This window comes from Synchytrium microbalum (genome assembly GCF_006535985.1).
Source record: "Synchytrium microbalum strain JEL517 chromosome Unknown SmJEL517_scf0071, whole genome shotgun sequence".
Taxonomy (NCBI): Eukaryota; Fungi; Chytridiomycota; class Chytridiomycetes; order Synchytriales; family Synchytriaceae; genus Synchytrium; species Synchytrium microbalum.
Window position 1 is genome coordinate 46,593 of NW_022158420.1, and position 25,174 is coordinate 71,766.

The window sequence follows — 25,174 nt, forward strand, 5'->3', positions numbered from 1 at the left end:
TTTAAAAATATTATATATGCTAGCTGAGAAAACACGTGCCTTATGGTTTTGAGATTGAGTTTCTTTGCGTCGAGCCTCCCTCCTTGTTGCTGACTTTGAAAAACCACCTTGACGGCAAGACGCAACTTTTTGGAAGGGAAGGTTGGTGACCTCGTTAGCCGGCAAATGGGCTCTAGTGCAGTCGGATCGCTATCTTATAGAGGCTCCCAGGACCAAAATACAATGCTAGCGACTTCAACATATCTTCAAACAACAACCTCGACGAAACGCTCTGTGAAGCATAAAATCAAGGAGAGCGACACGCTAGCTGGCATAGGTAGAGAATTTATATTTGTTATATGATATCACGTTTCCACTAGCTAATAGCCATTCACATAGCTATTCACTACGGCATTCCCATTGATGATTTAAAACGAACGAATAGAATATGGGACACTAGTGACATACATCAGCTCTCTGAGCTGTCGATTCCGCTCGAACTATGCTCTGTCGCCCATCTATATTCCAGACTACCCGCTCACCAGCAGTCAGAGTCTTTTGGAGACACGTCTTCGTTGTCCGATACTGGCTATAGTAGCTTCACTGGAAACGGTGATGTGCTGTCTCTTGACGATCCCTGGTCGAATAATCATCATAGAAATAGTAGTAGTGACGAGCGCGAGGACAATGCTCACCAGATACTCACTCCTTCAGATCCAAGACCATCTTTCGCACGTCAACAGCTGCCTCTTCATCTACTACCGCAGATCCCACCACCTATAATAAACCCTTCAAACGCCGCAACACCAACATCAACAGCCGATATATTACGAGCTGTAGATTCTGATGTGGCTACCGCACTCTCCAGTATAATAGCCGCTGCTGCAAAACCTTCCAAGCCCGTCATGACGTACTTTAATCTAGAACAACCTAATGGGTCAACATCGTTAGCTAACGGATCAGCATTCACGACAAGTCCTATATCGCCTATATTGGAAAAGGGGATTATACAGGATCCAAATGTCATGTGGCAGCAGTTTGTGGGAGTAGGCAGGCAGCCTGGCGTGAGAAGAACTAGAATCAGGGCAGACAGTTCTTTTGGATCTGGGGATGCTTGGTCTTGGATTTACAAGTAAGTGCCATTCTTTTCAGTGCTTTAGCACTCAAAGTGCTCGTGTTAAGTGCCTCATTTCTGAATATGAACTCCTTTTTTTGCATCCTAGTTGTTTTGGATCATCATCATCAATCCCATACACTGATCTCCCAACAGAAAGCGAAAACCACACACCGATAACAAACCACACAGATACCAGTGTAAAAGCCACCATAACCAGATTATTCGAATCCTGCATGCGAAACTTGGGCATATGGTCTTCATCCCCACCAATACATTTATCACGAGACTCATCAGGTCTACTTGGCTTTGACTCAAGAAGTGAATCACGACCAGATTTATATGGTAGTACGAGCCAACAACGTGGTGTCATATCCATCTAAGAACATACATATTGTAACATAACTGGAAGGAATGTATAGAACAGAGCCCTCATATAATCATTCTTCAAATCATATTTTCATTATATATACACAAAGATACCTCTGCCTGGATACAAACTTATAGATTACAATGCGCTGTGGTTTATGAGGTAGCAGTCTCCCACGGCCGACGATCCATTGGACATAAATTCCTTGATGTTTCTGTCTGAATCCATTTCATGAGACAGTGCATGTGGAAGACGTGTGTGCATTTTCCCCAAACTAGTGTATTAAAACGAGACATGTAAATATATGTCAATGGCCTTCTGATCTGTGCATGCAAAAAAAGGCTGGTCAACGCACTTAATGGACAATCGTCACCAGGAATTTTACAATCAGGACAGCAACCATCGAATGGGCCTCGACATATTCCACAGACATCGTCAGCTGGGACCTTCCAGCTCCAAGTTCCGACCATATTCCATCTAGAGAATAAGAAAGACTGAATGATCTTCTGGTGCTGTTGGTAACAAGCAAGTTCAATTACCCTATTTTGAAAGAAAAGAGGTTAGATTTGATTGATATTCATAGATCTGGGACGATTGAGCTTACTTTTTATTGTGACTTTTAAGCTCATCGTTTTGAACTCGCTTGCTGCGGTTGAGTTATATTTAAACTAACACCAGGGAGTCTGAACAACTTCGGAAAAGTAACGCGTCATAGATCATAGCTATTTATTTTTACATGTTCTGTACTTCTATACAGTTACAGAATGTTCTGTTGCACAGGTGCAGGTTCTTGTTTTTGAAAACCAAACGCGAGATAGATTCCTAACAGATGTAAGGCCGCAGTGAGCAAAAAATGCATTACGATCGCAAGAAAAATACGGGCCTATGGTTATGCATACCAATAGCTTCCCACTCATCATCCGTAATAACCTTATTACCCAACATTCTACGAAACAGCTGGCCATCGTCCCCTTCCTGAGATCTCTCCAAATACAAATCATGTAGCCGCTTCTTGAATACCAGTTTCAGACCATACTCTGCAGCAAGCCTAGTATATAATATATGAGCAAGATGTAAACGATTCATTTCTTCGAAGTCCAGGCCCTGTTTTTCGTTACCTGGTCAAGCTTGGAAAGTGCACCAAAAATTCAGGAGCATTGTCAATGGCATCTTCCAATACAAACCAGTACTTGTGACCAAATAGAGGAAACTTGTCTCTCTGTTCGAATTTGATGCTGTATATCGAGTTACCGAATGATAAGCCGTTTTCTGATTTTAAACGTTTTCTTTTTAGAGAGGAGAGTGGTGAGCAAAAAAGAGACCATCATGGTAGATTAGCTCTCATTATAAAGAAGGCTTTCAACTCACACAATCCAGTAAGCATCTGGCAATGTTCCAATAAAGAAACCGCCAGGTCTCAAAGCGTCCGATACGTTCTTCAAAGCTTGTCGAGCAGATCCTTCGTTTTCAAACGAGTAATGCCAACTGAATTGCGTGCTGACTAGATCAAAGGGTGGAGGATTTGGGCCGAGTGAATCAGATAATGGTCTCTATGTAAATGATGATACACATGTGAGTGTTGGTAAGCAAAAAAAGGATGGTCATTATTATAATAGTAGCTACACTTTCCATCTGAATCTTACCACGAAACAGTTTTGAGTTTGGAAGAATGCATTGAACATGAATGCACTTGGACCACGACGTCTTCTGCCTTCTTCATAGCGACCTTTTGCATCGTCAATCGAGATTTTGGCGATATCTACATGTGACAACGGCGAACGAAAGAGAATTAGCGGGATGTGGGAAGTATCACTCTGGCAGAGCACGTTTATAACTCTCAGCGTGAAATCCAGCGTGACAGAGCCACTTAGGAACACATACCAAGTCCAACCAATTCCTGAATACCAGCTTTAGCCCATTTCCCCAAATCACCACCTTTACCGCAGCACATGTCCAAGACACGTAGTCCACGTTGAGCATTATGTGGAATGGTCAGTCTAGCTCTCTTTGTGAATTCCTGAATGATTACAGCTTTACACCAGTTATTGAAGTCCCGTAATCCAATGATGGCAGATTGGCTTCGGACTGATAATCCCGCGTCCGGTTTAGCGTTGTAGTGAGATGCTACGAGAGGAGCGACTGAATCAGCTGAATATTGATGTTGTTGAGATCTTGGTGCTGATGTTGATGGGTGTGGATACGAGCGTGTTTGAGGAGGAGGAAGAGAGTGTCTGGGCCGTTTAGGATTGCGATCATCTTGTGGATCTTCGTATGGCCGTTTCCCTGACATTGTTCTATTAATAGACGTGTTTGTTATTAGCTTGAAGCTCGCAAAATCCAAAAAGCAATCAAACATACTATATATGCGAAGAGTCTTTTTGTTGAACAGGACACGCTTAACTGGACGATTATACTGTAAGTTCCGTCCTTGTCTTCGTTTGAAAGCTCTCGTTTGTCAATGTCAATTATATGCGGAATCAAATGCCACATTCAGACAACCAACATTAAGCTAACCAATTCCGATCAATTTACTAGCTTCAACTACACGTCCAACTATTCCAATGCCACACGTACTAGTCTATGGTGGTAGTGGAGCTCTGGGCCGAAATGTCGTAGACACATTCGCCAAGGATGGGTGGAGTAAGTGTCCGCAAATTGATTACTACAATAGCTCTTCTATTTCTTATTGCTTTCATGTTGCATTATATTTAATTGGTCGCAGATCACACTTGAACCGCTGTCTGATCTCGTTGACATTCTCGAGATACATCTCAAAACCCCTAAACACACAGTCTAATCTCCTTTTTAAATGTATTAGCTGTCACGAATGTAGACCTGTCAACAAACGAAGCCACTCCTCACAACATTGTCTTGAAACACTCGTCTGATCTACACGACACCCCTCGCCATGTCGAAGAAGCTCTGTCACGGATACTAGACTCGCTCGTCGACACGCATCTGGACGCCATCATCAACGTCGCTGGCGGCTGGGCAGGTGGAAATGTTGCCTCCCATGATATATACAAGACAGCCATGGCCATGTATACTCAGTCAACTTGGACTGCATTGGTTACTGCTCATCTCGCCACAAAGTTTTTGCGAACTGGTGGGACCCTTGTCTTGACCGGCGCTGCAGCTGCTGTCGATCCGACTCCTGGAATGGTTGGATATGGAATGGCTAAAGCTGCTGTACATCATTTGGTGCGTGTTTCGTATTGTTTTCTGACCGTCCCATAAGAACGTTTTGACGCTTCAAGCATATATTATCTCTCGTCTGACGACACGTTTGAATGAATTTTCACTCAACCGAAACTATTAGGTGAAATCTATCGCTGCCAAAGATGGTGGGTTGCCAGAAAAGGCCAAGGTTGTCGCTATATTGCCCGTGACTTTGGACACGCCAATGAATAGGAAGTTCATGCCTGATGCGGATACTTCTTCATGGACTCCGTTGCCGGAACTATCCACGTAAGTTTGAAGAAGAGTTCGCACGCGGTACATGCTTGACTGTGAAGAATTAAGAATATCTGAGAAACGCGTCATTTCATGCTCTGCCAAGCTGTAAGTACACTCAAGCTTCACCCACTTAGCAAATTTTTGGCATGGGCAACTGGTCACGAACAAGTTACGACAGGATCTTTGGTCAAAGTGGTTACTGCGGCTGGCAAGACTACTTTCACTCCGTTGTAAAACAGGTCTGTTATGTACGTAGTGGGATCTCAATAAGAAAAAGTTTATATTCTTCAAACTCGTTGTTACAAATGTTAAAACATTTTACAATTATCAAATCGAGGAAGTGCACGTTTTCACATACGCAGGAAATTCTTTTGAAGGAGGATGGGGGCTTCGCAAGTCGACTACATCCAAATCTCTACATTACTGATACATAGCAGCATGTCTCGCTCTCTCAAGAATTTCCAACGAACCGAAACAGACGTACACAAATGCTTCGCAAAGTCCACACCAGAACTCGACATTCTCGGCATCTGCTGCATAGCATGAGTCTGTCCGTCAGGAGCCTCGAAACAGAGTAATCCAGTCGCAACAAACCGGAGTTTTAATAAAGAAAAGATGTCCGTCAAGGCCAGACCAACTTGTGATTTCCTCCCGAAAGATTAGCAAAGTTTGCCTAAATTTTGGGCGCGAAGATGTCCACCATCCGCCTGCCACAAAGCCGGCAATCGCACTCTGTCCGGACTGCTCTTGGACAAGTGCTAGCTGTGTCTGAAAGCGTCAAGCCTTCACCAACAACTATTTTTCAAATCACCCAACATTACGAATCCCATCACGCGTTTAAGCACTACAAGTCGACTGTCAAACAGCTACGAGAATAATTACACACCTCAAGATGCACGCTTCATACATCCTGGTCTTGCTACTTGCTCTCATCTATGTCGCTGACGCGAAGACAGAAAGCAAAAGATTTCAAAAGAGAAATCTTCTCGTGTATATGAATGAAACTACTCATATCCAAGACAAGGCCGCTACTACTGCTGGCGTGTCTGCAAAATACGGTACAACTCACACTGTAAGTCGGGGTTATTTTTTTGAATGCGTCTTATGGTGGACTTTTTGGGGTTAAAAGAAAAGCGCGTTTTACTTTGTGCTATATAGTCTAGACATGATGTCTAGTATCCTAGTAATATCGTTGGATTTTTTCGCGCAAGTTCGTGGTTTCTAACCCTTTTATTATGATATTTAAGGGCCAAGCAACGTACTTCGATGACGCTCAAACCTCATGCTACGGGAATAAGAACCTTAATGTACGTATGCTCGCTATATCACTTTGGAGCATCCAGTCACTTACAGCAAAGTGTCTGACATGTCATCCCTTTGTCTTCTTCAGGATGGCCACAACTACGTTGCACTTAACGAGAACTTCGGGATGTCTGTGAATGGCGCTGACCCCAAATACTGTGGCAAATGTATGAGAATAACTGGTCCACGAGGCACAATAACGGCAACAGTTGCTGATGTCTGGTATGTTTTGACTCCTAAATGTAGTTTTCTTGAGTTTGTTGCATTTGCATCGATATTATCCAAAATGAAATTTTTGTGCTTTCAATTTCATAGCAATCATCCTAACTGACTAACGTTTCATCCTTTTCTAGTGACGACAAGAACTGTGGCTTCTCAAACCCAAACCACATTGACATCTTCTCATCACGAACATATGCCAAAGTCGCTGATCCAGTCCAGGGAGTCGTCACTGTCACTTGGTCCTTCTGCTAGACTTCTAGAGCACTCCGCGGTCTGGTTATATATCGGCCACACCGCACATACAAAAAAGGTCGAAGTCTTAATATTTAGAAGTGTGCCCCCCTTCTCCAAACAGATGGGCTTCCCAAAGGATGGATGAATTTTAATTTTTTAGTGATACCCATAATTTTGAAATCCTTGTGGGAGCTATCTGAGGGGGAGAGGTGCTGGTTGCCTTTCCTTCTTGGTTTTTTTTAATCTGTAACTAGTTTCACCATGTCAAAATTATATTATAATATACCCAGTCCAACGAATATTATGTGATGGTGCGCGCTCGTCGTGAAGTTTGGTTATCAAACCATAAATGAGCTGGCGAGATGTTTGATACCCATATTCCCATGTGTGTGACATTCTTACACTCAATATCCACAAAGTTGCTGCAAAACAGGTTCTCTTGCTAAGGCCGTATCTCAACGAGCAACCTAGTCCGTCACTCATCACTCGCAGCTTCTTCATTGGCACTTACACTGCTTCCTCATTATCATAGTCTCATTCGCGTCCAAACCAAAATCATGGGTGACTCAAATTCAGACTTCAAGTCAAAGAGGAATGGTGGCAAGATGCGGTCTCAGAATATGACAAAAGTTCTCAACGGTATGTGCATTTACCATTTGCTCCAGCAAGCAATGCCTTCCTAGTTCTTGAGGTGGAAGCTTGCTTAACACTACTTTGATTTTCATAGATGCTACCAGCGGATCAGGCTTCATCGACCACGGATTGAGATTTCCCAAGATGACGGAAGAGAACGCGCCTGCCGTTGTACGTATTGGAAAAAATCGTGGGTGTGCTTATTTCTCACACACACACTTGTTAGTTGAAGGGACGACTCCCCAAAAAGACTGTAGGACCTCAGAATGCTCGGTTATATAGTCCTGGTGTGAGTTATCAACTACTGTTATTTAAAGCTATTCAGATTGTTTGACACAGTTTCTTTTGCATCTAGTACAGAGACGCAAGCAACGCTACCCTCGCATACTTTTTATACGACTCGAAACTTGATCGTCGTTTCTACGAATTGGGCATTATTCTTGTTGGAAGACATTGGAATGCTGATTTTGAGGTGAGCAAAAAAAAGAAGAAATAATTCAACAAATGTGCTTTTTGTGGACTAATAGGAACCGTTTATTACAGTGATATGCACACAGACCTATCGCAGAAGCCGAGGGCGTGTCTCCTGCCGCTTGTGAAGACATTGCTCATGGACGATACCCGACCGATTTGAAAGCAGATGAGCTTATTGTTTATCATTTCGCGATTGAGTTGTTGCAGAACAAGAGTGTTTCGGATAAGACTGTGAGTATCGTGCTGATACAACTTGAAATATATCGCTTGTCATTAAATCATCCATGTTGCCTATTAATTGTCGGGTGCTTCTTAGTTTGAGGCTGCCAAAAAGCTACTGGGTTATGAAGGTCTTATTGACTTGATGGGAATCATGAATTATTATGTTGGTGTTTGCATGAATTTGAATGTTGATAAGGTATTGCTCTCCTCGCTTTGCCTCTTTTTTGGCAAGCTTTAGTCGGGCTGATTCTTCAATTTCACCACCAGGTTCCTCTTCCCAAAGGCGCAAAGGGCTTGCCAAAACTGTAATGCGTTTGGAGCTAGTACTTTCTTTGAATAAATGAATTTGGATATCGGTGCTCTCTAGTATCATGCGACAGTTATGTTTTTTTGATTGTCTATCTTACAAAAGAAATACATGACTACAAACAGTTTTTTATGGCATTTGCCAAGTATCAACCACTCGCGACAGAGTCCGCTTGACTCTCGCCATAATAGACGACACCCGCTTTGACAATTCGACAGAGTCACATTCAACATGCTATCAAAACCAAAAGAAAAACAGGTTTCAACTCATGCCACTTGACATTTGCAGAGAAAGCCATCTCCAACAATCAAACTCACCAAGGTCCCATCCTTGTGCCACGTAACAACAGCTGTAACATCATCAACACTAATAGTCCACTGCACTTCAACAATGTTTCCATCAGCATCAACATCAGGTTGTGGTGTAACTGCATCGTCACCGTATTGCTTGATTAGGAATTCAGTTGCTAAATCCATCATTTCAGCATCTAGCTTGGTTTGTGCTTCGTCTGATGATACTTGGAGTCCTTGTTTTTCGATCTTGACTTTGGCCGGTGGTTCTGCTTCACGTTTTAGTTTTACTTTACCGGTTTCATCGTCGTGAGGTTCATCAGCGTCATGGTGCTCGTGGTGGTGGGAGTGTGATGATTTCGTTGCTGTTGCAAGGAGGACAGTATAAGTCAGTAGCATAAAACCGGAAAGCAACGGGAGAAAATACCTTTGACTGAAGCAGGACTACTCTCTGATTGCATCACTACAGCAAGTATGGAATCTGCAATCATATCATTCACTGAATTGCCTTCCCATTCAAGCATGACCATGCCAGAAGCTGGTTGTGAAACAGTCACGGTATCAAATACCTACACAAACCCAGTAGTTCGTCAGTTTCCATCATTCGGCGGGCAAAAAAGTCTCGATGGTCCTCTACGAAACTACCTTGACGGCCTCCTCCTCGTCATCTTCAGTCTCCACATACTCTAGCGACCCCCACATTTGTTCAAGATGCCATCTCACTAGATTGAATGGCGCACGACATGGCACTCGTTGTCGTTGTCGAATGGTGACGGTAGACAAGGATGTGAATTCAGGTAGATCTTCAGGTGCTACGATACGATATTGGAAATCTCGTTGTACCAGGACTCCTGATACTATTGTGCCTGGTTTGGGCATTGAGGCTGCTAATGACCCGATTGTCTAGTTGGTGGGTGGAACAAGAAATGTGGGTTGGAAGACATTCAAGTGCACAAAAGAGCAAATTTCACTACGCATTGCCCTTGCCTTGGCCATCTTTTCACCCCTAAAATACAAATCCACATCCTCACAATTCCTGGGCGTGTATACAGTAACAGACTCATCCCGTTCTTGGAACCGTGATCGCATAGCTTGAGCCAATCGATTCATTTCATTTGAATCACCATGCACCAGTACGAGATGCGGTGCACCGACATCATGGATGAAGGCCGAGTTTTGAGTAAAATCGACGTGTGCTGAGAAGGATATGTAATGCACGGATAAGCGTCGAGGGAGTTTGCCACCTGTCATGGTTGGTATTTCGTCTGGTTCTGATAATATCGACTAGTGGGTAAGTAGTAGGGTGAGATTCGGTGAGTGTGCGTCACAAAAAGACAATCATTCTATCAACTACGCGGCTCTTTTGGCCTTACCTTTGCAAGTGTTCCTTCCACGACATAACCAGGCACAATAAGACCATTACGTTTATCAACACACCATAGCTCGAGCAGCTCTCTTGATAGACCGTTCTACATAAGGTCCAGTGAGTTCCTAGTTCGTGCAAACAAACCAAAAAAGGTCAAAATGAGATTGTTTCATACGCACTTGAAGCATTCCAGGCGAAGCCATCATGACACACGGCCCCACATCATCAAACTGTTCCATGCTCTTCAAATTCGATATATGTTTAAACACAAACGGATTTGAAATAGCAAACTGTTTCCTAATCCTAGCATTCATCATATGAATATACGTCTGATATATAGCCATACACTTTTTGGCCAGCGACGAAGCGTAATAAATAGGAACCGAATGCAATTCCGGATGAGCCTGCCAATACTCGTCCAAGATCAATAACAGCTCCTGTGCTCGTCCTAATGCGAACACAGGAATAAGACACCGTCCACCTCTTTGCACTATATCGTGTACGAGCCGCGTAAACATGGCCTCACGTTCCATTCTGGGCCAATGTGACTGTACGCCATAAGTTGATTCGCATATAAGGACTTCGGGGTTTACGTTTGCTGGTTTTTCGGCCGCCATTAAATGACGGTCTTCTTCTCGAGAATAGTCGCCAGTGTAGAGGACTCGTACACCTGCTATTTCGATTAGGAACATTGCGGCACCTAGCACGTGGCCTGCGTTGAAGGCAGTGAATTTGATTCCTTCTACTTCGGTTTCTTGGTGGTAGTCGATGGCTTCGATCTTGTCGTGGGATTTTATGAGATCTTGTTCGTCGTATAGTTGTTCTTCGGATCCGACGTGACTATTGTTGAAACTCGAGGGTTAGCTTCGTGCATTCTTGGCGAGAGTGTCAACCAGCGCGAAAAACACTGCTCATAGTATCACGAAGGATAGAATCACTTTAGTGCTATTTACCTGACTTTGACGAAATCACTAAGCATCCATTTGTAGATAGCCTTGGTGGGATGCGTCATAAACACACGGCCTTTGAAAGTAGTCTATTTATGTGTGGTGTGTTTGGATTAGCAAAGTTCCAAAACAACAGGCACTGTGAGTAGCGCGTAGCAGACAGCCAAACTACCTTTTCCATAAAGTATGGCAATGAAGCAGCATGATCCAGATGGAAACTTGAGAATGTGCGGTAAAAAAAGTCAGGAGTTTGTATTCGTTCTTTAAACGAGTAGTTGAACCTTACTGGGTGACAAGCAACAAATCAACATCAGCGGGATCAATTTCATCAAAGAATGGCAGAGCAGCCAAACCACTATAAGCTGGATGGATGCCAGCATCCAACTGCGATAATTAAATTGTGTTTGATGTCAGCTCGAAAACGCTTTAAAGCAAGTAAGGAACAAGTAGAGTACTCGTACCATGACAGTTTTTCCTTTATATTGCAATAAAATACAACTTCTTCCTACTTCATTGCCAGCGCCGAGTGGTTTAATTTTCATGACATCGCCTTCACTTTGCAATGCGGGCGTTGGTGTTGGCTGCTCCTTCCTTTTGAGCCCTGATGATGAAAACATGACTAATATTTATATGTATATGAGTGAGTTAGACGCGTTGTCGTATATGCTGAAAACACGATCCAAGCTTCTCGTCGATTTGTCAAGGTTGAAGCAGGAATTGTATCACTATACGATACAGGACAAGCTCAACGAGGAGACAGCTTGGACGAGTTCTGTATCCCGATTCATCAAGTGTATATCTGTTAAATCTATCAAAACGAGCGCGGTGAGTGGCCGACCGGTACTGCTTACTGCAGCTTCGTGAAAACCATGAACCATGATTTGGACCATTGTTGGTCAATGACCAAACAAACCTTGTCAAAGCACTTCATTGCGAATTGCAACGTGATTCCTTTTGCTTCGTCACGTCTTTCGGCTCGTTGAATCTTCGCTTTTACCAACATCCAGAACACAATCTTACCCAACATTGCCCACACACATAGATGTCATTCAAACACGTCAAAGTCCTGATGCTAGGAAACTTTTCATTCTCCAAGGACGTCCAGCCACGTCTCGCTGAAAAGTACACTCTCATGGTATCCGACGAACCAAACCGTGCTGCTTTCCTAGACGCTTGCAAGGCTGGCAAATACGATGGTACCCAAGTCCTCATAAAGACCTTTGCTGGTGGATTACGTGTCGCTGCTCCAAAGGGTGCTGATGCTGAATGGTTGGACGCCCTACCAAAGTCTGTGAAGCTAATTGTTAATGTCGCCGCTGGTATGTGATAGTACATGTATGGAGTTACCTATGTCGTTTTTTGGTATGCTGAGTCTCGAACTCGGTGATTTAGGTTATGATGATTGTAATGTTGACGAGATGACTAAACGGGGTATCTGGCTTACAAAGACTGAAGTTTCTACTGGAACTGCAGGTTGGAATCGTCGACCTTTGTGTCATTCATGAAGCTACGGCTAACATCGTTCATCTCGATAGACATTGCCATGTTCTTGCTATTGGCTACGTTCAGAAACACCAATGCAGGCCAGAAGCATATCCGAGAGGGTGGATTCAGAGAATACATGCAGATACCAAACGATCTTGGAAATGTAAGAATTGGTCGACACCAGCATTCCGATCTTTTTTGTCGCCCTTCCTTACAATCCAACCTTATCAGGATCCCAAAAACAAAACGCTTGGTATCCTCGGCTTTGGCTCGATCGGCAAAGACGTAACCAAGAAAGCCCAAGCATTCGGCATGAATGTCATCTACTACAAACGTACACGTCTACCTGCTCAAGAAGAGCAAGAACTCAACATTCGACATGTATCATTCGACGAACTGATATCCACATCACATTGTATATCTGTGCATGTGCCCTTGTCTGCTGAGAGCCGTCATCTTATTGGACCGAAACAATTTGAGATGATGAGGGATAATGTTCGGATTGTTAATACTGCTAGGGTATGTTTACACACTTGAACCAAACAAAGAAGAACACATTGCTGATTCCCACCATACATCTCTTGTTTCACTAGGGAGCAGTCATTGACGAAACAGCACTAATCGAAGCCATCAAATCCGGAAAAGTTTTCGCAGCAGGTCTAGACGTATTTGAATTCGAGCCAAAGATACCTGATTTCTTACGAAACCATCCTCGAGTTACTGCAGTGCCGCATATCGGTGGTGCTTCGATTGAAACATTAGAGGAGTATGAAGGGCAAGCGGCTGATAATTGTGAGGCTTTTATCACTAGAGGTGTTGCTCTGACACCTGTAAACAATCCATCTCCATCAAACACGTCCAAAGTATAGAATAGTGGTGGAGAGTGGAAATAAAAGTGGAATACTAAAGCATTCAAAGTAGTTTTGTGTTGGGTTTCGTTTAGATAAAAGGTGTTGTGTCGCAAAAACGAGCCGTAGCGTGTCGTGGCGTTCTTACCAACTCAATCTACTTGGAAGACACTCTCAACAGCTTTAATTTTATTGTTAACCATACGAAACTAACATTCACGTCGTTTTCAGATCCACTGCAACCTCTGATGACATCTGAATGTCAATCTGCGTGTTTTTCAGTTATGTTGGTTCCTCCCTGTTGGACCATGACTGTTATAACCTCCTGAACCGCAAATTCGACGCTTTCCCGCTGGACCGAAAAGAATTTTGACATGTTTCCGCTCTACATTCTTCTGCTCTTGACCAGGCTTGTCCGAACTGTCAAAGTTTGGCCAAATGAGCTGTTTTCGCGAGGAAGAATAGGCTGAAATGTCCAAATATCAAACAATCAAAATAAGAAACTCTGATTCTGCACCTTTGGCATCATATAATTATCGTGGTGAGTGATTCATCGATACAACATGTTAAGACTTCATCTTTTGAACTGTTGTGACATATTTGTTGTTTCCTTTTTGACATGTTCTAGTTGGATGGAGAGAGACCAAACCTCATATTACGGAGCACGATCATCATCTCACAAGAGCACCATCACATCTCAACCTTCCATTCATCACCCACAACGGCCAAACGCCACTAACACATCATCACCACTCTAGATGGCATTCAAACACATCAAAATCCTTATTCTCGGACACTTGTCCTTCTCTACCCACATAGAATCCCGTCTGGCTTCCACATACACGCTCTTGGTAGCCGACGAGCCCACCCGTGCTGACTTTCTGGAATCCTGTCGATCTGGCAAATATGATCGTGTCAAAGTCATTATCAAGACTCTGTATGGCGGTGTAAGAGTTACTGATTCTGAGGGTGTTGATGCTGAATGGCTCGATGCTGTTGGGAGAGATGTGGAGTTGGTTGTTAGTGTCTCTGCTGGTATGTGGAGGCATCGTGTATTCAAGCTGTTTCGAACGCTGTTTCGAACGAAAATGCTTTCTTTGTTGGATAATAGGCTATGAGGATTGTGATGTTGATGAAATGACGAGACGTGGAATCTTGCTTACGAAGGCTGAGGTTTCCACTGCTACTGCAGGTAAAAAGAACTCCTCAGAATGAAACTAGATTCATTCTTCGCCATCTAACTACTATTTGGCATGATCACCACAAGACATTACCATGTTCTTGCTACTGGCAACATTCCGAAACACTCACACCGCCCAAAAAATTATCCGAGAAGGTACTTTCAAAGAATCGTTTCGAATGCCAAAGGATCTTGGAAATGTATGCAACATCTCCACCATTACCCAATATTACTACTGCTTTTGCTTCACTCTCAACACTATGTATGCATCGCTCTACTAGGACCCCAAAGGCAAAACGCTCGGTATACTCGGCTACGGCTGCATTGGCAAAGACGTTACCAAGAAGGCTCAAGCATTTGGAATGAATGTCATATATTACAAACGCACACGTCTACCTGCTCACAAAGAAAAGGAACTCGGCATCCATTACGTGTCTTTTGACGAACTGATATCCACATCGCACTGTATATCTGTGCATGTGCCACTGTCTGCTGAAAGCCGTCATATGATTGGGGATCGAGAGTTTGAGATGATGAGGGATGGTGTGAGGATTGTGAATACTGCCAGAGTATGTCCTGTCCCTGACATAACATTTAGTATTCAGGCCTATGACATCTCATGTCTCGCTAGGGAGCAATCATCAATGAATCCGCTCTCATGAATGCCCTGAAAACCGGAAAAGTATTCGCAGCAGGACTCGACGTTTTCGAACATGAGCCACACGTTCCTGATTTCTTACGCAATCATCCTCGAGTAACGGCTATATGCCATATTGGTGGTGCAAGTGTTGAGACGTTAGAGGAGTATGAGAGCCAAGCAATGGATAATGTTGATTCGTTTGTTACGAGGGGGGTCGCTTTGACGCCTGTGAATTATGTGGGTGGGAAGAATGGGGATGGATGTGAGAGGAGGGTGGAAGGTAAGACGAGATTGTTTGTACAGCGATAGACACGGCAGTGATCAGTTGGTTTTGTATGCAGTTATTAGATGGTGATTGACAGATGGTGGTAGACAGAATACAACTTTTTTTCATCTCGTAAGAGCTGACCAGCATCCCAACCGGCGTATTATTGCTTTCAAATAACGTTTTTTATTGTACACCACTTTGAAGGATCACGTTCTGCTTTGCAACCCTAAAAAAATCCCGGTCAAAACTTCTCATATCGAAAGCTCAACACTGATTTTAATTTTTACGTCAATCACAACCAACCCATTGAAAAGTAGTTGAAAGCCACGACACTGTATCTTACTATATAGAATGTTGGCCGTATTAGCTGTGTTCTTGTGCTCGTTGAGGCTAGGTGAGGCATTAAATACCACTTTGCGTACAATTTGATGAAACTGAAAACCCGGTCAAGAGTAAACTAATTTTCTATTTGAATCGGGTCACTAGCGTATGCACAGTATCCACAAGCTGATAACACCACTGATATGAATCTGACCATGTGAGTGAAACTGCAACTTTGTACTTTACTCTTTTCGCTAAAAATCACAGGCAACATGCACTTATCAATAATTGACGAACGCAGCATCTAAACCTAACTCATCATTACTACTCTTCAGTGCTGCTATCGTAGTCGGATCCGTCGCTGGCCTCGTCATTCTCATCAGTGCTGCAATCCTGATCAAACGATATCTCACTCGGAGAGCATCGATGCAGCACCAAAAACGCATAACCACATCACAACCCGAAATTAATTCAGTACTGCCACAAAGGAATCCAACTATTGTTTCGTCACGACCCGTAAGAACTGCCACAGTTCGCGCAGCATTAGCAAGTCAAACTAACAGCAGTCCCGTTTTTAAAACCTCAGAATTTCCTAATACCAGTCGTACTGGAAGTCCAACAAGTACCCATGACACAGACGGTCGTTACATCGTCCATGTCGAGTCCCAATCAACCATACCTGATGGAATCACCATCAACACTGGTTCCACCGTGCCCAGTGCTACTGCAAAACCCACTGTCTCCTGCGCTGGACTATCCGTTTCCTGGTAGTGGAGGAGAATATGGATTGACGCAACACACCTATACGAGGACGTGGCTTGAGTGAGTCATGAAACAGGGAGAGGTCTGGGGAAGGTGATGACCAAAAGGCGGATCTAAAGCACTATGTTGTTGTTGTATATGATATTTCCTGCTGTATTTCATATCCTTTTTGTACAAGAAAAAGATCAACGGGATATCCCTGTATAAAGAAGGGTATTTGCGTGCGGTTTAGAATTTGGTTGCAGTTGCTTGATCTGGTGCAGTCCAACCTATATATGAATTGTATGTTAGTTTATGCACACACACACACAGAGATACATTATAGTTTCACTCATGCCGACCTTTCTCCTTGCCGCCTCTATACTCCCACTGGACAAAGCGATACATCTGAGTAAGTTGACAGCCCTCATTGACAACATGTACTGCCATGAGGAGGTAATTCCTCGGTATGACGACCCAAGCGAATCGCATAAATAGTGCCGAGTATAGAATGAGAGCTGTTGTGTATGGTTTGTGAGTATGTCAGAGTGTCATGGATGAAAGAGGTGGGGTATGTATGTGTACCAGTAGTCATTTTGCCACTAATGAACTCTGGACTCTTTTTGATGTCTGCTATCGCAGCTAGTGGCAATCCCCAGTTGGCAACCTGTGAATGTGTGGGAATTAGTTTTGATGTTTCATGTTGAAGGCCATGATACTGCTTGAATGGTAGGAAGGAGAGGACTTACTGGGCCCCAGAAATGAGTACTATAAAATATCGTGTACTGGTGAGTTAGCTTTCCAAAGGGCCAAAGATACAAGGATTCGACATTGCTGGTTGATGGAATCGAGTGGAAATTATATTACCTCATGAAATAGTCCCGTGTTTCCTTTTTGCGGAGTACCTCGCCGAATCTGGCAATGAGAGCCGACATGCCGATTAATTGTAGCGATTAGAGCTGGACCACACAAGCTGCAACTTTGTGAGCTACATGTGCTTACTTCATGCTCACGTAATGGTCACACTTATCAAACTCCAACTTTCTCAACCAACTATTTACATATAGAGACTCATAGAGAGCCATAGAACTGACATCACAATGACCATATTTCACTCCCAGCACCCCAAAATATCCATCCCTGAGGTCGACGTATACTCATTTCTCTTCAAATCCCCAGACTTTGCAAAAAAGGCATCCCAGAAAGCTCTCATCTACGATTCTCCCAATGGCCACATTTCGTATACTTATGGAATCATGAAGGAGAGAATCGACAAGTTTGCCGCGGGGTTGACCAAACTGGGCTTTAAGAGGGGCGATGTAATGGGTGTCTTCTGTCAGAACAATGTCGACTATCCTACCATACTCTTTAGTGTTCTCAAGCTCGGTGTAAGCTATCATACTTCCATATTTCGTATTCTTGTTTTGGACTTGATGACTATGTTGCGACTGGAGCTTCTTTGTTGATGATGATGATGTGGCACTCACACTCCCCATCTCTTAGGGCATAATCTCACCCGCAAATCCAACCTACACGCCCAAAGAACTCGCCTACCAGCTGCAAAACGCGGGTTGCAAGTACTTGGTCACCCAAACCGACTTTATAGGAAACGCTGTATCTGCATCCGAATCCGCTGGCCTAGCCAAATCAAACATATTCTTAATCTCACCGCAAGGCGCACAGGGTTTCAAAGGCCTTGATCAGATATTTAGTGATGAGGTGTCGCCGCACGTCGTGCTGGCTGGGGATGCTGCCAAAAAGACTGTTGCGTATTTGTGCTATTCGTCGGGGACGACTGGTGTTGCGAAAGGTATGAGCTGGTTGACGGGTGTTGCTGTCTATATATGGGATATTGCATACCATGCATGGCATTGTTTGCATGTGGGATGTTGTATACCATGTGTTGATTACATTTCATGAATTACAAACTTTTTTTGGGTTAGGTGTCATGACATCCCACTATAACATGGTCGCAGACGTATCGCAAGTCATGGCCTGCGAGCAAGATTATAGAATCGGAGACGTGTGGATGGGGTTCCTGCCGTTCTATCATATATATGCACTTACATGGTATGTTGTCTTCCATCCACTGAGACCAAAATCTTCCTTACTTTCGCCACTAATCATTTACATTATAGGATTGTCCACGGCTCAATAGCAAAAGGAATCGCCGTTATCGTCATGCCCAAATTCGATCTCGTCCAATTCCTAGAAGCTGTACAGAAATACTCTGTCTCACACGTCCACTGTACGTATAATACCTTACTTTCATCGTTTCAACAAGGGAGTTCTATACGTAAACCCTCAACTTGATATATTTTATGGACCAAAGGAGTTTCATACAAAAAAAAATCAACTTATTTATTTATTTATTTTCATAGGCGCACCACCGGTCGCAATCCAAATGGCCAAAAACCCAATCGTCTCATCCTACAATGTCTCCTCTATACGCATGCTCATCTGTGGCGCTGCTCCACTTGGAGGGGACGTGGCGCAAGAACTTTACGAAAAGACACACATTCCTATCAAGCAGGTACGGAATGACCGAGTCGAGTTCAATAGGAATACGTGGAGTAAACTTATATTAATACGAATTATAATACGCTTATTAAACAGGCGTATGGAATGACCGAGTCGAGTCCCGTATCGCATATAAGTCCCGATACCGGGATTATTGTTGCCAGTTGTGGGAAGCTGATTCCGAATATGAGTGCCAAGATCGTGTCTGTTGATGGAAGAGAGGAGCTGGGTGTTGACGAGGAGGGGGTGAGTGGATGATTGTGGTTGTGCATATTGAGTACACCTGTAACACAGGGTTTTTTGGCATAGGAATTGTGGATGAAGGGACCTAACATTATGCTTGGGTACCATAATAACCAAGAAGCAACACGGAATACTATTACACCAGATGGGTGGCTCATGACTGGTGCGTATGTGTGTGCATTGTGCTGTGGTGTGTTTTTGTTGGCCTTAAAGCTCACAACAGAAATTTTTTGCAATAGGTGATATTGCCAAGGTTAAATTCTTACGTTTTTTGAGTTTGTGCAGGTTGAATCTGTAACTCGTTGTCTCTCTTGTAGGTTGATGCGTCAGGCAACTTTTACATCACAGACAGGCTGAAAGAGTATGAGAAAACATTACCATGATATTTTGGCTGTTTGGTAGGAATCTTACAACATCTGTTTTAGATTGATCAAAGTTAAAGGCTTCCAAGTCGCTCCAGCTGGTAAGTAACATCTCAAATGGACCATTCCCTCGTCGTCCTCCTCCTAACAACACCTCATCTCTAGAACTCGAAGCCCTCCTCCTCACACACCCCAAAGTCGCTGACGTGGCCGTCATAGGCATTCACGACGACTACTCTGACGAAGTCCCGAAAGCATTCATCGTGCCAAAGCCCAACATCAGTCTGGTGCCGAGTGAGATTATTTCATTCATGGAGGGAAAGGTGGCGCCACACAAACGGTTAAAGGGCGGTGTAGAGTTTATTGCGGCGATACCAAGGAATCCGTCTGGGAAGATTTTGAGGAAGGATTTGAGGGCGCTGGAGGCGATGAAGAAGGGGGCGAAGCTGTGAGAGGTGGTGGTGGTGGTGGATGTGGGGGGGGGAGGGGGGGGGAATTGGGTGGAGTTTATAGGGACAATCGTTTGCCTCCCTTTTTCTTAATACATTGATCGTTTTCAATATGATCCAGGTTGTTCACTGAATGTTTCAAATGGATGGTTATGAGAGTGCATAAACGCGCACTTATTGGTAGTTACTTTCATGAGCTTTTTCGCCCGTATCACAACCGGACCACTCGTTCACCACAACAAGCAGTTAAGCAAACTAGATCAAACAATGTATTATTATATATACACAAGGCAAGAGCGACATTTACGGGCTCATGCCAACTTGGAAGGAAGTAATCTGTGGCAAGTATGCAAAAGCTCCCAAATCTAAAATCCACCTGAAATAACATTTGGGAATATCAAAGGTTGTGTGAGCAAACACGTAATCAATGCAATTCACACCGTTGGAGAATAAGAAAAAAGAAGGATAGCAACTACATACATGTCAGAAAACACAGATTCCCCATCATACCCTCCAAACACAAACAATCGCGAATCATGCATAACAGCAGTATGATATCCCCTCCCCTTTGGCGGCCCACCTAATATCTTACGTGTCTCCCATCCCAATGTAACAAGATTCAGCAACAGAATCTCACTCGAGTATCTCACACCATCGTGGCCACCCATAACAAACAGATATGATCCAACCTGTGTAGCAGTATGTGACAATCGTGGTATCGGCCTATCGGTATCGACTTGTCGCCAAGTGTTTGACGATGTTCCTAGATCTAGTAGATGTATATCCGAGAAGCACTCGTGCCCATCACTTCCTCCGTATACGACGACTGTTGATCCAACCAGTGTGGATGTATGGTAGCCTCTGGGAACTGGTGATCGGCCTGTTGTTGCGAGTTTAGACCACGCTGGGGTGGATGCTGCTGGGTCCAGGACGTAGACGTCGTTCAGGGCTCTGACACCGTCGCCACCTGCGTATACGTATAAACGGTTATCGTACACCCAAGTTGTGTGGGCTCGTCGTGGACCTGGCGAGCCACCTGATATTATTGGTTTGGTCCATGTTAGTGTCGTAGTGTCTAGCACATATAGGGAGTTGTAATAGTTTGGACCGTCACCACCTAGTCATCAAAAGACTGTGTTAGCACAAAAAGAATACATTTCAAGCCTGCTGACACTCGCAAAAAAAAGATGACAAATGGCGAACTATTGCAGTATGGCAAACATACCACCGAACATGTACAATTTCTTTTCAATCAAACTAGCCGAATGCGCCCTCGTAGGATCAGGCAAAGTTCCCCTCGTTATAGGTTTGCTCCACGACATTGTCTCTGAATCAAAAATCCATAAATCCGGAAAACATTCAGAGTTGTCACATCCTCCAAACAGATACAGTTTCTCTCCAACAAGCGTCATCGTATGTGCCCTAACAGGTCGTGGCGGTACGTTTCCCATTGGAGTTATCCTCGTCCATCGCATAGCAGGGACTGGCGACTCTATACTGGGTATTGATCCAGCTGATGCTGCAGCATGATGAGAGTATTTACCGGTTGTGGTTGTTGATGATGAGGATATAGATGATATGGTTGCTGTAGTGCCTAGTGATGCTGTATCGTCGTCAGATCCACTTCGTTTGTGTCTCGTGCTCGGTAGTGTGCCGTTAGCAGTTGCGAGACCACCAGCACCACCAAACTCTGCAGTCCGTGACGTGTGCTTGCCCTTATGGAAGACCACAGTTGTGGTTGTTGGCTTTGAGGGTTTGATTTTATGGTTTGTGTTTTTCAGGACTTCTCGACTCGAGTGTGTTGATGACAACGTATCTGATTTATACGATGATGTGGAGGTTGATATATGGGTGTTGGGCGTGCTGGGGGGTTTCTGAGCTCTATTGAGGACTGGTGCAGGACTACTGGTGCTCATGGCTGATGTTGGCGATCTGAGCGAGATGTAGGTATGAAGCCAGCAGGAGAGAGACCAGCTCTGCAGAGTTAGGGATATTTAGTAGGAATCAGTGGGTATCAAACACGACCCGGGTTGAGGTGAATGGGCCTAAAACAGTGAAACAATGTGTGAGCTCTGAGTTTTGCTGCCAGAATGCCAAAACGCAACCGCCAAACCTGTAAATTGGCAGAAGACTATGACAACTAGAGTCCTAGATCCATGTTCAGTCGAGGCCTATTTTTCCTAGATTTTCAAGACAGCAAAAAGAGTTGAAAATAGTCAGTGGCTGAGATTTGCGAGTCGTTCAGCGACGCGAAGAGAGTTCAGAAAGAGCCAAAGTACAGAAGCATCGTGTTCTTATTCGCACTGCGTACATAGATCTATGAAAACGTTAGAGACTTACCGCCTAGTTAACTCAAAGATCACCCAACTTTGCGAAACCACCTCAGCAAAGACTAGACCATTTTGACGCGTCTGACCGACAGGAATACTAATTTTGTCACGTTCATATCCCGGATATACTTCTTTCGCTTTCGTTCCAGTACTCCATATCTCCATAGCCTTGCCATCGCACTTGCAACCTTCAAACGTTTGAGCTTTTGTTGAAACATCCTAACAGGCAAACATGGCGCGTATTTCTCTACTATTGGCTGTATTTCTAGTACTGTTTGTGGCTTTTGGTAAGCATGCAATCATTGAAACAAGGCTCTCAAATACACAAACTCACAAGCTGTTGATTATTCTAGTTTTCTGCAAGGAGCAGCTGCAGATTGGAGTGAAGCACAAGCCTGAGGTGTGCACCAGGCAATCCAAGAAAGGGTACGGCTGCGTTAGAAGTGGTCTATCTCAACTCTTGTGGTGTCTCGCCAGAAGGACATCGACATTATACATTTCTTGTTTTCCGGTTGATGTCTCGTCGATTCCTGAAACAATCTCATTCCAAAGATATCAACACCAGCCATTCTTGAATTCTGGTTGATGCTCCGTCGATTCCTGACAATCTCTCTCCCCTTCTTTTGCATTTATTTCAACAGAGACAAACTCTCCATGCACTACACTGGCAAATTGTTGGACGGCAAGAAATTCGACTCCTCATTGGACAGGAACTCACCCTTTGAGTTTACTCTTGGAGCTGGTCAGGTTATAAAGGGGTACGGAGATTGCGAATCTCAAAACACTTTGACCTCCCATTGGACTGACATGAATATTCTCCTATTCCCAAAGCTGGGATCAAGGATTGCTAGGAATGTGTGTTGGCGAGAAGAGGAAGCTCACTATACCACCCAGTCTTGGTTATGGTGACCGAGGTGCAGGTGGAAGCATACCAGGAGGTGCAACTCTAGTCTTTGATGTCGAATTGCTCGAAATCAAGGGCGATTCCCGTCCAGAAGACTTGTAAAACACCATTTGGCATAAAGATCATCGTTCTTATATTATGAGGATTTAATATTACAGTGACGGGTGTTTTTTGCTATAGATAAATATGTGCAAGTGTGTTATGTGCAAATGTTTTATATAGATATGGCATTCATCCCGTCAACGATAGTCCCGACTGGTCTATTGTTGCTGTTGGCAACTTGGTTTGACGCAGGTCCTTTACGTTTCTTGTCCTTTGCAGCCTGTTTTCGAGCTTTTTTAGTTGCTTCCTTCTTGTCACGTCCAGAGATTCTCTTTTCTTTATTATCGGTGCTAGATGACGATGTCGGTGTCGATTCTACTTGAGGTAAATCTACTTTCGGCGGTTCTAATGCTGATGATTCTATAGTATTGGGTGTTGGTTGAGCTTCTACAGCATCAGTCATTGCCTGCTCATCCGACCTGTGTACCGGTTGATCTTGGCATACTACATCATCGTCTCCAGCGGGACTTGCTTTCAAATCTGTCGTTATTGCTGCTGTTTCTTCCAGCACTTCATTCAAATCTTCCTTTTCCAGCTCTTCAAATAGTTCATTTATAGTTCTATTCGGGTCTCCACGACATGCCTTCAGTTTAGCTCGCACTCGTTCTAACGAGTCAACACCGACTGATCTCATAATCATGATTTCCAGACTTGTCGGTGGTCCATTCGATTCATCAGGTTTGTTTGTAGATGAAGATGAAGATGACGTATTTGGCGTTTCTTGCACTTTGATTACGATGTTTGGTATTCCGTCAAGTGGACCATCAATGTTTCGAACAGATGAACTAGCAAAGCGACTCAGAATTAGCAGATACATTCATTCAGTTTCCTAAGCTAGACAGATCCTTACTAGTGCTCCCATGAATGATACGCAATATGCAATCGCAATCGCTCTCCTTGCGTTTCTCTTGTGTCATCAGGCTGTATAATCCAAACAGGACCATCAGCTTGGTGAACCATCACAAAAGCATTGAAATCTCGAGCACAGGCCACGATTTCATGGTTTCCACCATAACAGCCATCTCTTCCCATCCTAGAGTAAAGACATGTGAGGTATTTTGATAATATGAGAGTACAAGACCCAGTGAGATGTAAGGCCTGCAAGTCCTTCATGAAATGCTACAACTTCCAACCTTAAAACAACACATGCATTTCCCAAATTACCTGGAAACATGAGCATCAAATCCACCCTCCTCTTCTATAGCTAAAAACGGCTCATATAAAACACGATTCTGTCGAATGTGTTGAACCACACGAGTTCTGATGTTGAAATGCTCTACTGGGCTGCCGTATATTTGATCAGAAAGGGATCGGAATAGACAGTTTCCATCTCCAGTCATGTCTTTGTTTGAGTAAAAGGCGTTAGAGCTCGTTCAAAAAATCAAAAACAAATATTGGGTTCAATTTACCTTTGATTCTGAGACCAAGCTTGAGTAACGCACGTTCAAGCTGTTTGGAGTCGCCATCAAATTGATATTTAGAGAGATCTAATGTACCCTTCTTACGCCTGCGATTTCCTGCATTGCAAAAAACGAACGTCAGCAAGCGGTTTCTTGCTTTCTTGATGAAAGCTTCCTGAACAACCATACCAGGCTGAGATTCAGAGTCATCTTTAGATTTTGCACTGGTTGCCTTATTGGTGGGCTGCTGCTTTGTCTTCTTTTTCTGGTTGGCCATGACAGTAGTTTGGAGAGTTTGAAGAGACGTCAATGATCTTCGTTCAGAATGCCGACAATTTGATCTGAAAATGAATTAGAATAATCCTAAGTGTCGCAGAACTATCGAGATCTAGCGGGACGCGATCGATGTTGAATAAGCGAACTCTCATCTAGTGGTTGGTTGATCTTGTTGAGATCTAGATGTCT

The 25,174-nt window shown here is 43.7% G+C and overlaps 12 protein-coding genes across 12 annotated transcripts; 6 read left to right on the forward strand and 6 right to left on the reverse strand.

Annotated features, from left to right (window-relative positions):
* Positions 1–222: 222 nt before the first annotated feature.
* On the forward strand, positions 223–1,476 carry SmJEL517_g06021 (uncharacterized protein; the record flags this gene model as incomplete). The annotated part of the gene is made up of 3 exons (XM_031171947.1): positions 223–316; positions 379–1,111; positions 1,203–1,476. 3 exons carry the CDS (start codon positions 223–225, stop codon positions 1,474–1,476), a joined length of 1,101 nt encoding a protein of 366 aa, XP_031022074.1.
* Positions 1,477–1,618: 142 nt separating this feature from the next.
* Positions 1,619–1,933, reverse strand: SmJEL517_g06022 (uncharacterized protein; the record flags this gene model as incomplete). Its single annotated transcript, XM_031171948.1, has 2 exons — positions 1,619–1,737; positions 1,819–1,933. The coding sequence occupies 2 exons, from the start codon at positions 1,931–1,933 to the stop codon at positions 1,619–1,621; spliced, it is 234 nt and encodes a 77-aa protein (XP_031022068.1).
* A 287-nt stretch (positions 1,934–2,220) lies between these two features.
* SmJEL517_g06023 (uncharacterized protein) lies at positions 2,221–3,753 on the reverse strand (the record flags this gene model as incomplete). Its single annotated transcript, XM_031171949.1, has 6 exons — positions 2,221–2,285; positions 2,363–2,511; positions 2,582–2,749; positions 2,832–3,013; positions 3,107–3,222; positions 3,345–3,753. The coding sequence occupies 6 exons, from the start codon at positions 3,751–3,753 to the stop codon at positions 2,221–2,223; spliced, it is 1,089 nt and encodes a 362-aa protein (XP_031022067.1).
* Positions 3,754–4,024: 271 nt separating this feature from the next.
* Positions 4,025–5,153, forward strand: SmJEL517_g06024 (uncharacterized protein; the record flags this gene model as incomplete). Its single annotated transcript, XM_031171950.1, has 4 exons — positions 4,025–4,103; positions 4,282–4,664; positions 4,783–4,931; positions 5,054–5,153. The coding sequence occupies 4 exons, from the start codon at positions 4,025–4,027 to the stop codon at positions 5,151–5,153; spliced, it is 711 nt and encodes a 236-aa protein (XP_031022079.1).
* A 3,289-nt stretch (positions 5,154–8,442) lies between these two features.
* On the reverse strand, positions 8,443–11,533 carry SmJEL517_g06025 (uncharacterized protein; the record flags this gene model as incomplete). The annotated part of the gene is made up of 11 exons (XM_031171951.1): positions 8,443–8,547; positions 8,631–8,968; positions 9,031–9,172; positions 9,249–9,490; positions 9,578–9,887; positions 9,977–10,072; positions 10,149–10,809; positions 10,923–11,005; positions 11,089–11,134; positions 11,203–11,300; positions 11,378–11,533. 11 exons carry the CDS (start codon positions 11,531–11,533, stop codon positions 8,443–8,445), a joined length of 2,277 nt encoding a protein of 758 aa, XP_031022078.1.
* Positions 11,534–11,958: 425 nt separating this feature from the next.
* On the forward strand, positions 11,959–13,270 carry SmJEL517_g06026 (uncharacterized protein; the record flags this gene model as incomplete). The annotated part of the gene is made up of 5 exons (XM_031171952.1): positions 11,959–12,235; positions 12,309–12,389; positions 12,452–12,564; positions 12,633–12,920; positions 12,995–13,270. 5 exons carry the CDS (start codon positions 11,959–11,961, stop codon positions 13,268–13,270), a joined length of 1,035 nt encoding a protein of 344 aa, XP_031022077.1.
* A 737-nt stretch (positions 13,271–14,007) lies between these two features.
* Positions 14,008–16,484, forward strand: SmJEL517_g06027 (uncharacterized protein; the record flags this gene model as incomplete). Its single annotated transcript, XM_031171953.1, has 8 exons — positions 14,008–14,284; positions 14,361–14,441; positions 14,517–14,629; positions 14,711–14,998; positions 15,061–15,349; positions 15,824–15,875; positions 15,994–16,174; positions 16,245–16,484. 8 exons carry the CDS (start codon positions 14,008–14,010, stop codon positions 16,482–16,484), a joined length of 1,521 nt encoding a protein of 506 aa, XP_031022076.1.
* Positions 16,485–16,648: 164 nt separating this feature from the next.
* SmJEL517_g06028 (uncharacterized protein) lies at positions 16,649–17,334 on the reverse strand (the record flags this gene model as incomplete). The annotated part of the gene is made up of 5 exons (XM_031171954.1): positions 16,649–16,689; positions 16,762–16,917; positions 16,985–17,066; positions 17,149–17,167; positions 17,267–17,334. 5 exons carry the CDS (start codon positions 17,332–17,334, stop codon positions 16,649–16,651), a joined length of 366 nt encoding a protein of 121 aa, XP_031022087.1.
* A 165-nt stretch (positions 17,335–17,499) lies between these two features.
* On the forward strand, positions 17,500–19,976 carry SmJEL517_g06029 (uncharacterized protein; the record flags this gene model as incomplete). The annotated part of the gene is made up of 11 exons (XM_031171955.1): positions 17,500–17,787; positions 17,903–18,209; positions 18,343–18,469; positions 18,538–18,647; positions 18,781–18,932; positions 19,016–19,165; positions 19,229–19,325; positions 19,402–19,415; positions 19,480–19,523; positions 19,588–19,625; positions 19,690–19,976. 11 exons carry the CDS (start codon positions 17,500–17,502, stop codon positions 19,974–19,976), a joined length of 1,614 nt encoding a protein of 537 aa, XP_031022086.1.
* A 300-nt stretch (positions 19,977–20,276) lies between these two features.
* On the reverse strand, positions 20,277–21,889 carry SmJEL517_g06030 (uncharacterized protein; the record flags this gene model as incomplete). The annotated part of the gene is made up of 3 exons (XM_031171956.1): positions 20,277–20,349; positions 20,454–21,090; positions 21,199–21,889. The coding sequence occupies 3 exons, from the start codon at positions 21,887–21,889 to the stop codon at positions 20,277–20,279; spliced, it is 1,401 nt and encodes a 466-aa protein (XP_031022069.1).
* A 1,068-nt stretch (positions 21,890–22,957) lies between these two features.
* On the forward strand, positions 22,958–23,309 carry SmJEL517_g06031 (uncharacterized protein; the record flags this gene model as incomplete). Its single annotated transcript, XM_031171957.1, has 2 exons — positions 22,958–23,061; positions 23,135–23,309. 2 exons carry the CDS (start codon positions 22,958–22,960, stop codon positions 23,307–23,309), a joined length of 279 nt encoding a protein of 92 aa, XP_031022070.1.
* A 112-nt stretch (positions 23,310–23,421) lies between these two features.
* Positions 23,422–25,050, reverse strand: SmJEL517_g06032 (uncharacterized protein; the record flags this gene model as incomplete). The annotated part of the gene is made up of 5 exons (XM_031171958.1): positions 24,899–25,050; positions 24,719–24,826; positions 24,474–24,651; positions 24,160–24,342; positions 23,422–24,094 (listed from the first exon to the last, which is right to left on the reverse strand). The coding sequence occupies exons 1-5, from the start codon at positions 24,984–24,986 to the stop codon at positions 23,422–23,424; spliced, it is 1,230 nt and encodes a 409-aa protein (XP_031022071.1). The 5' UTR covers positions 24,987–25,050.
* Positions 25,051–25,174: the final 124 nt, after the last annotated feature.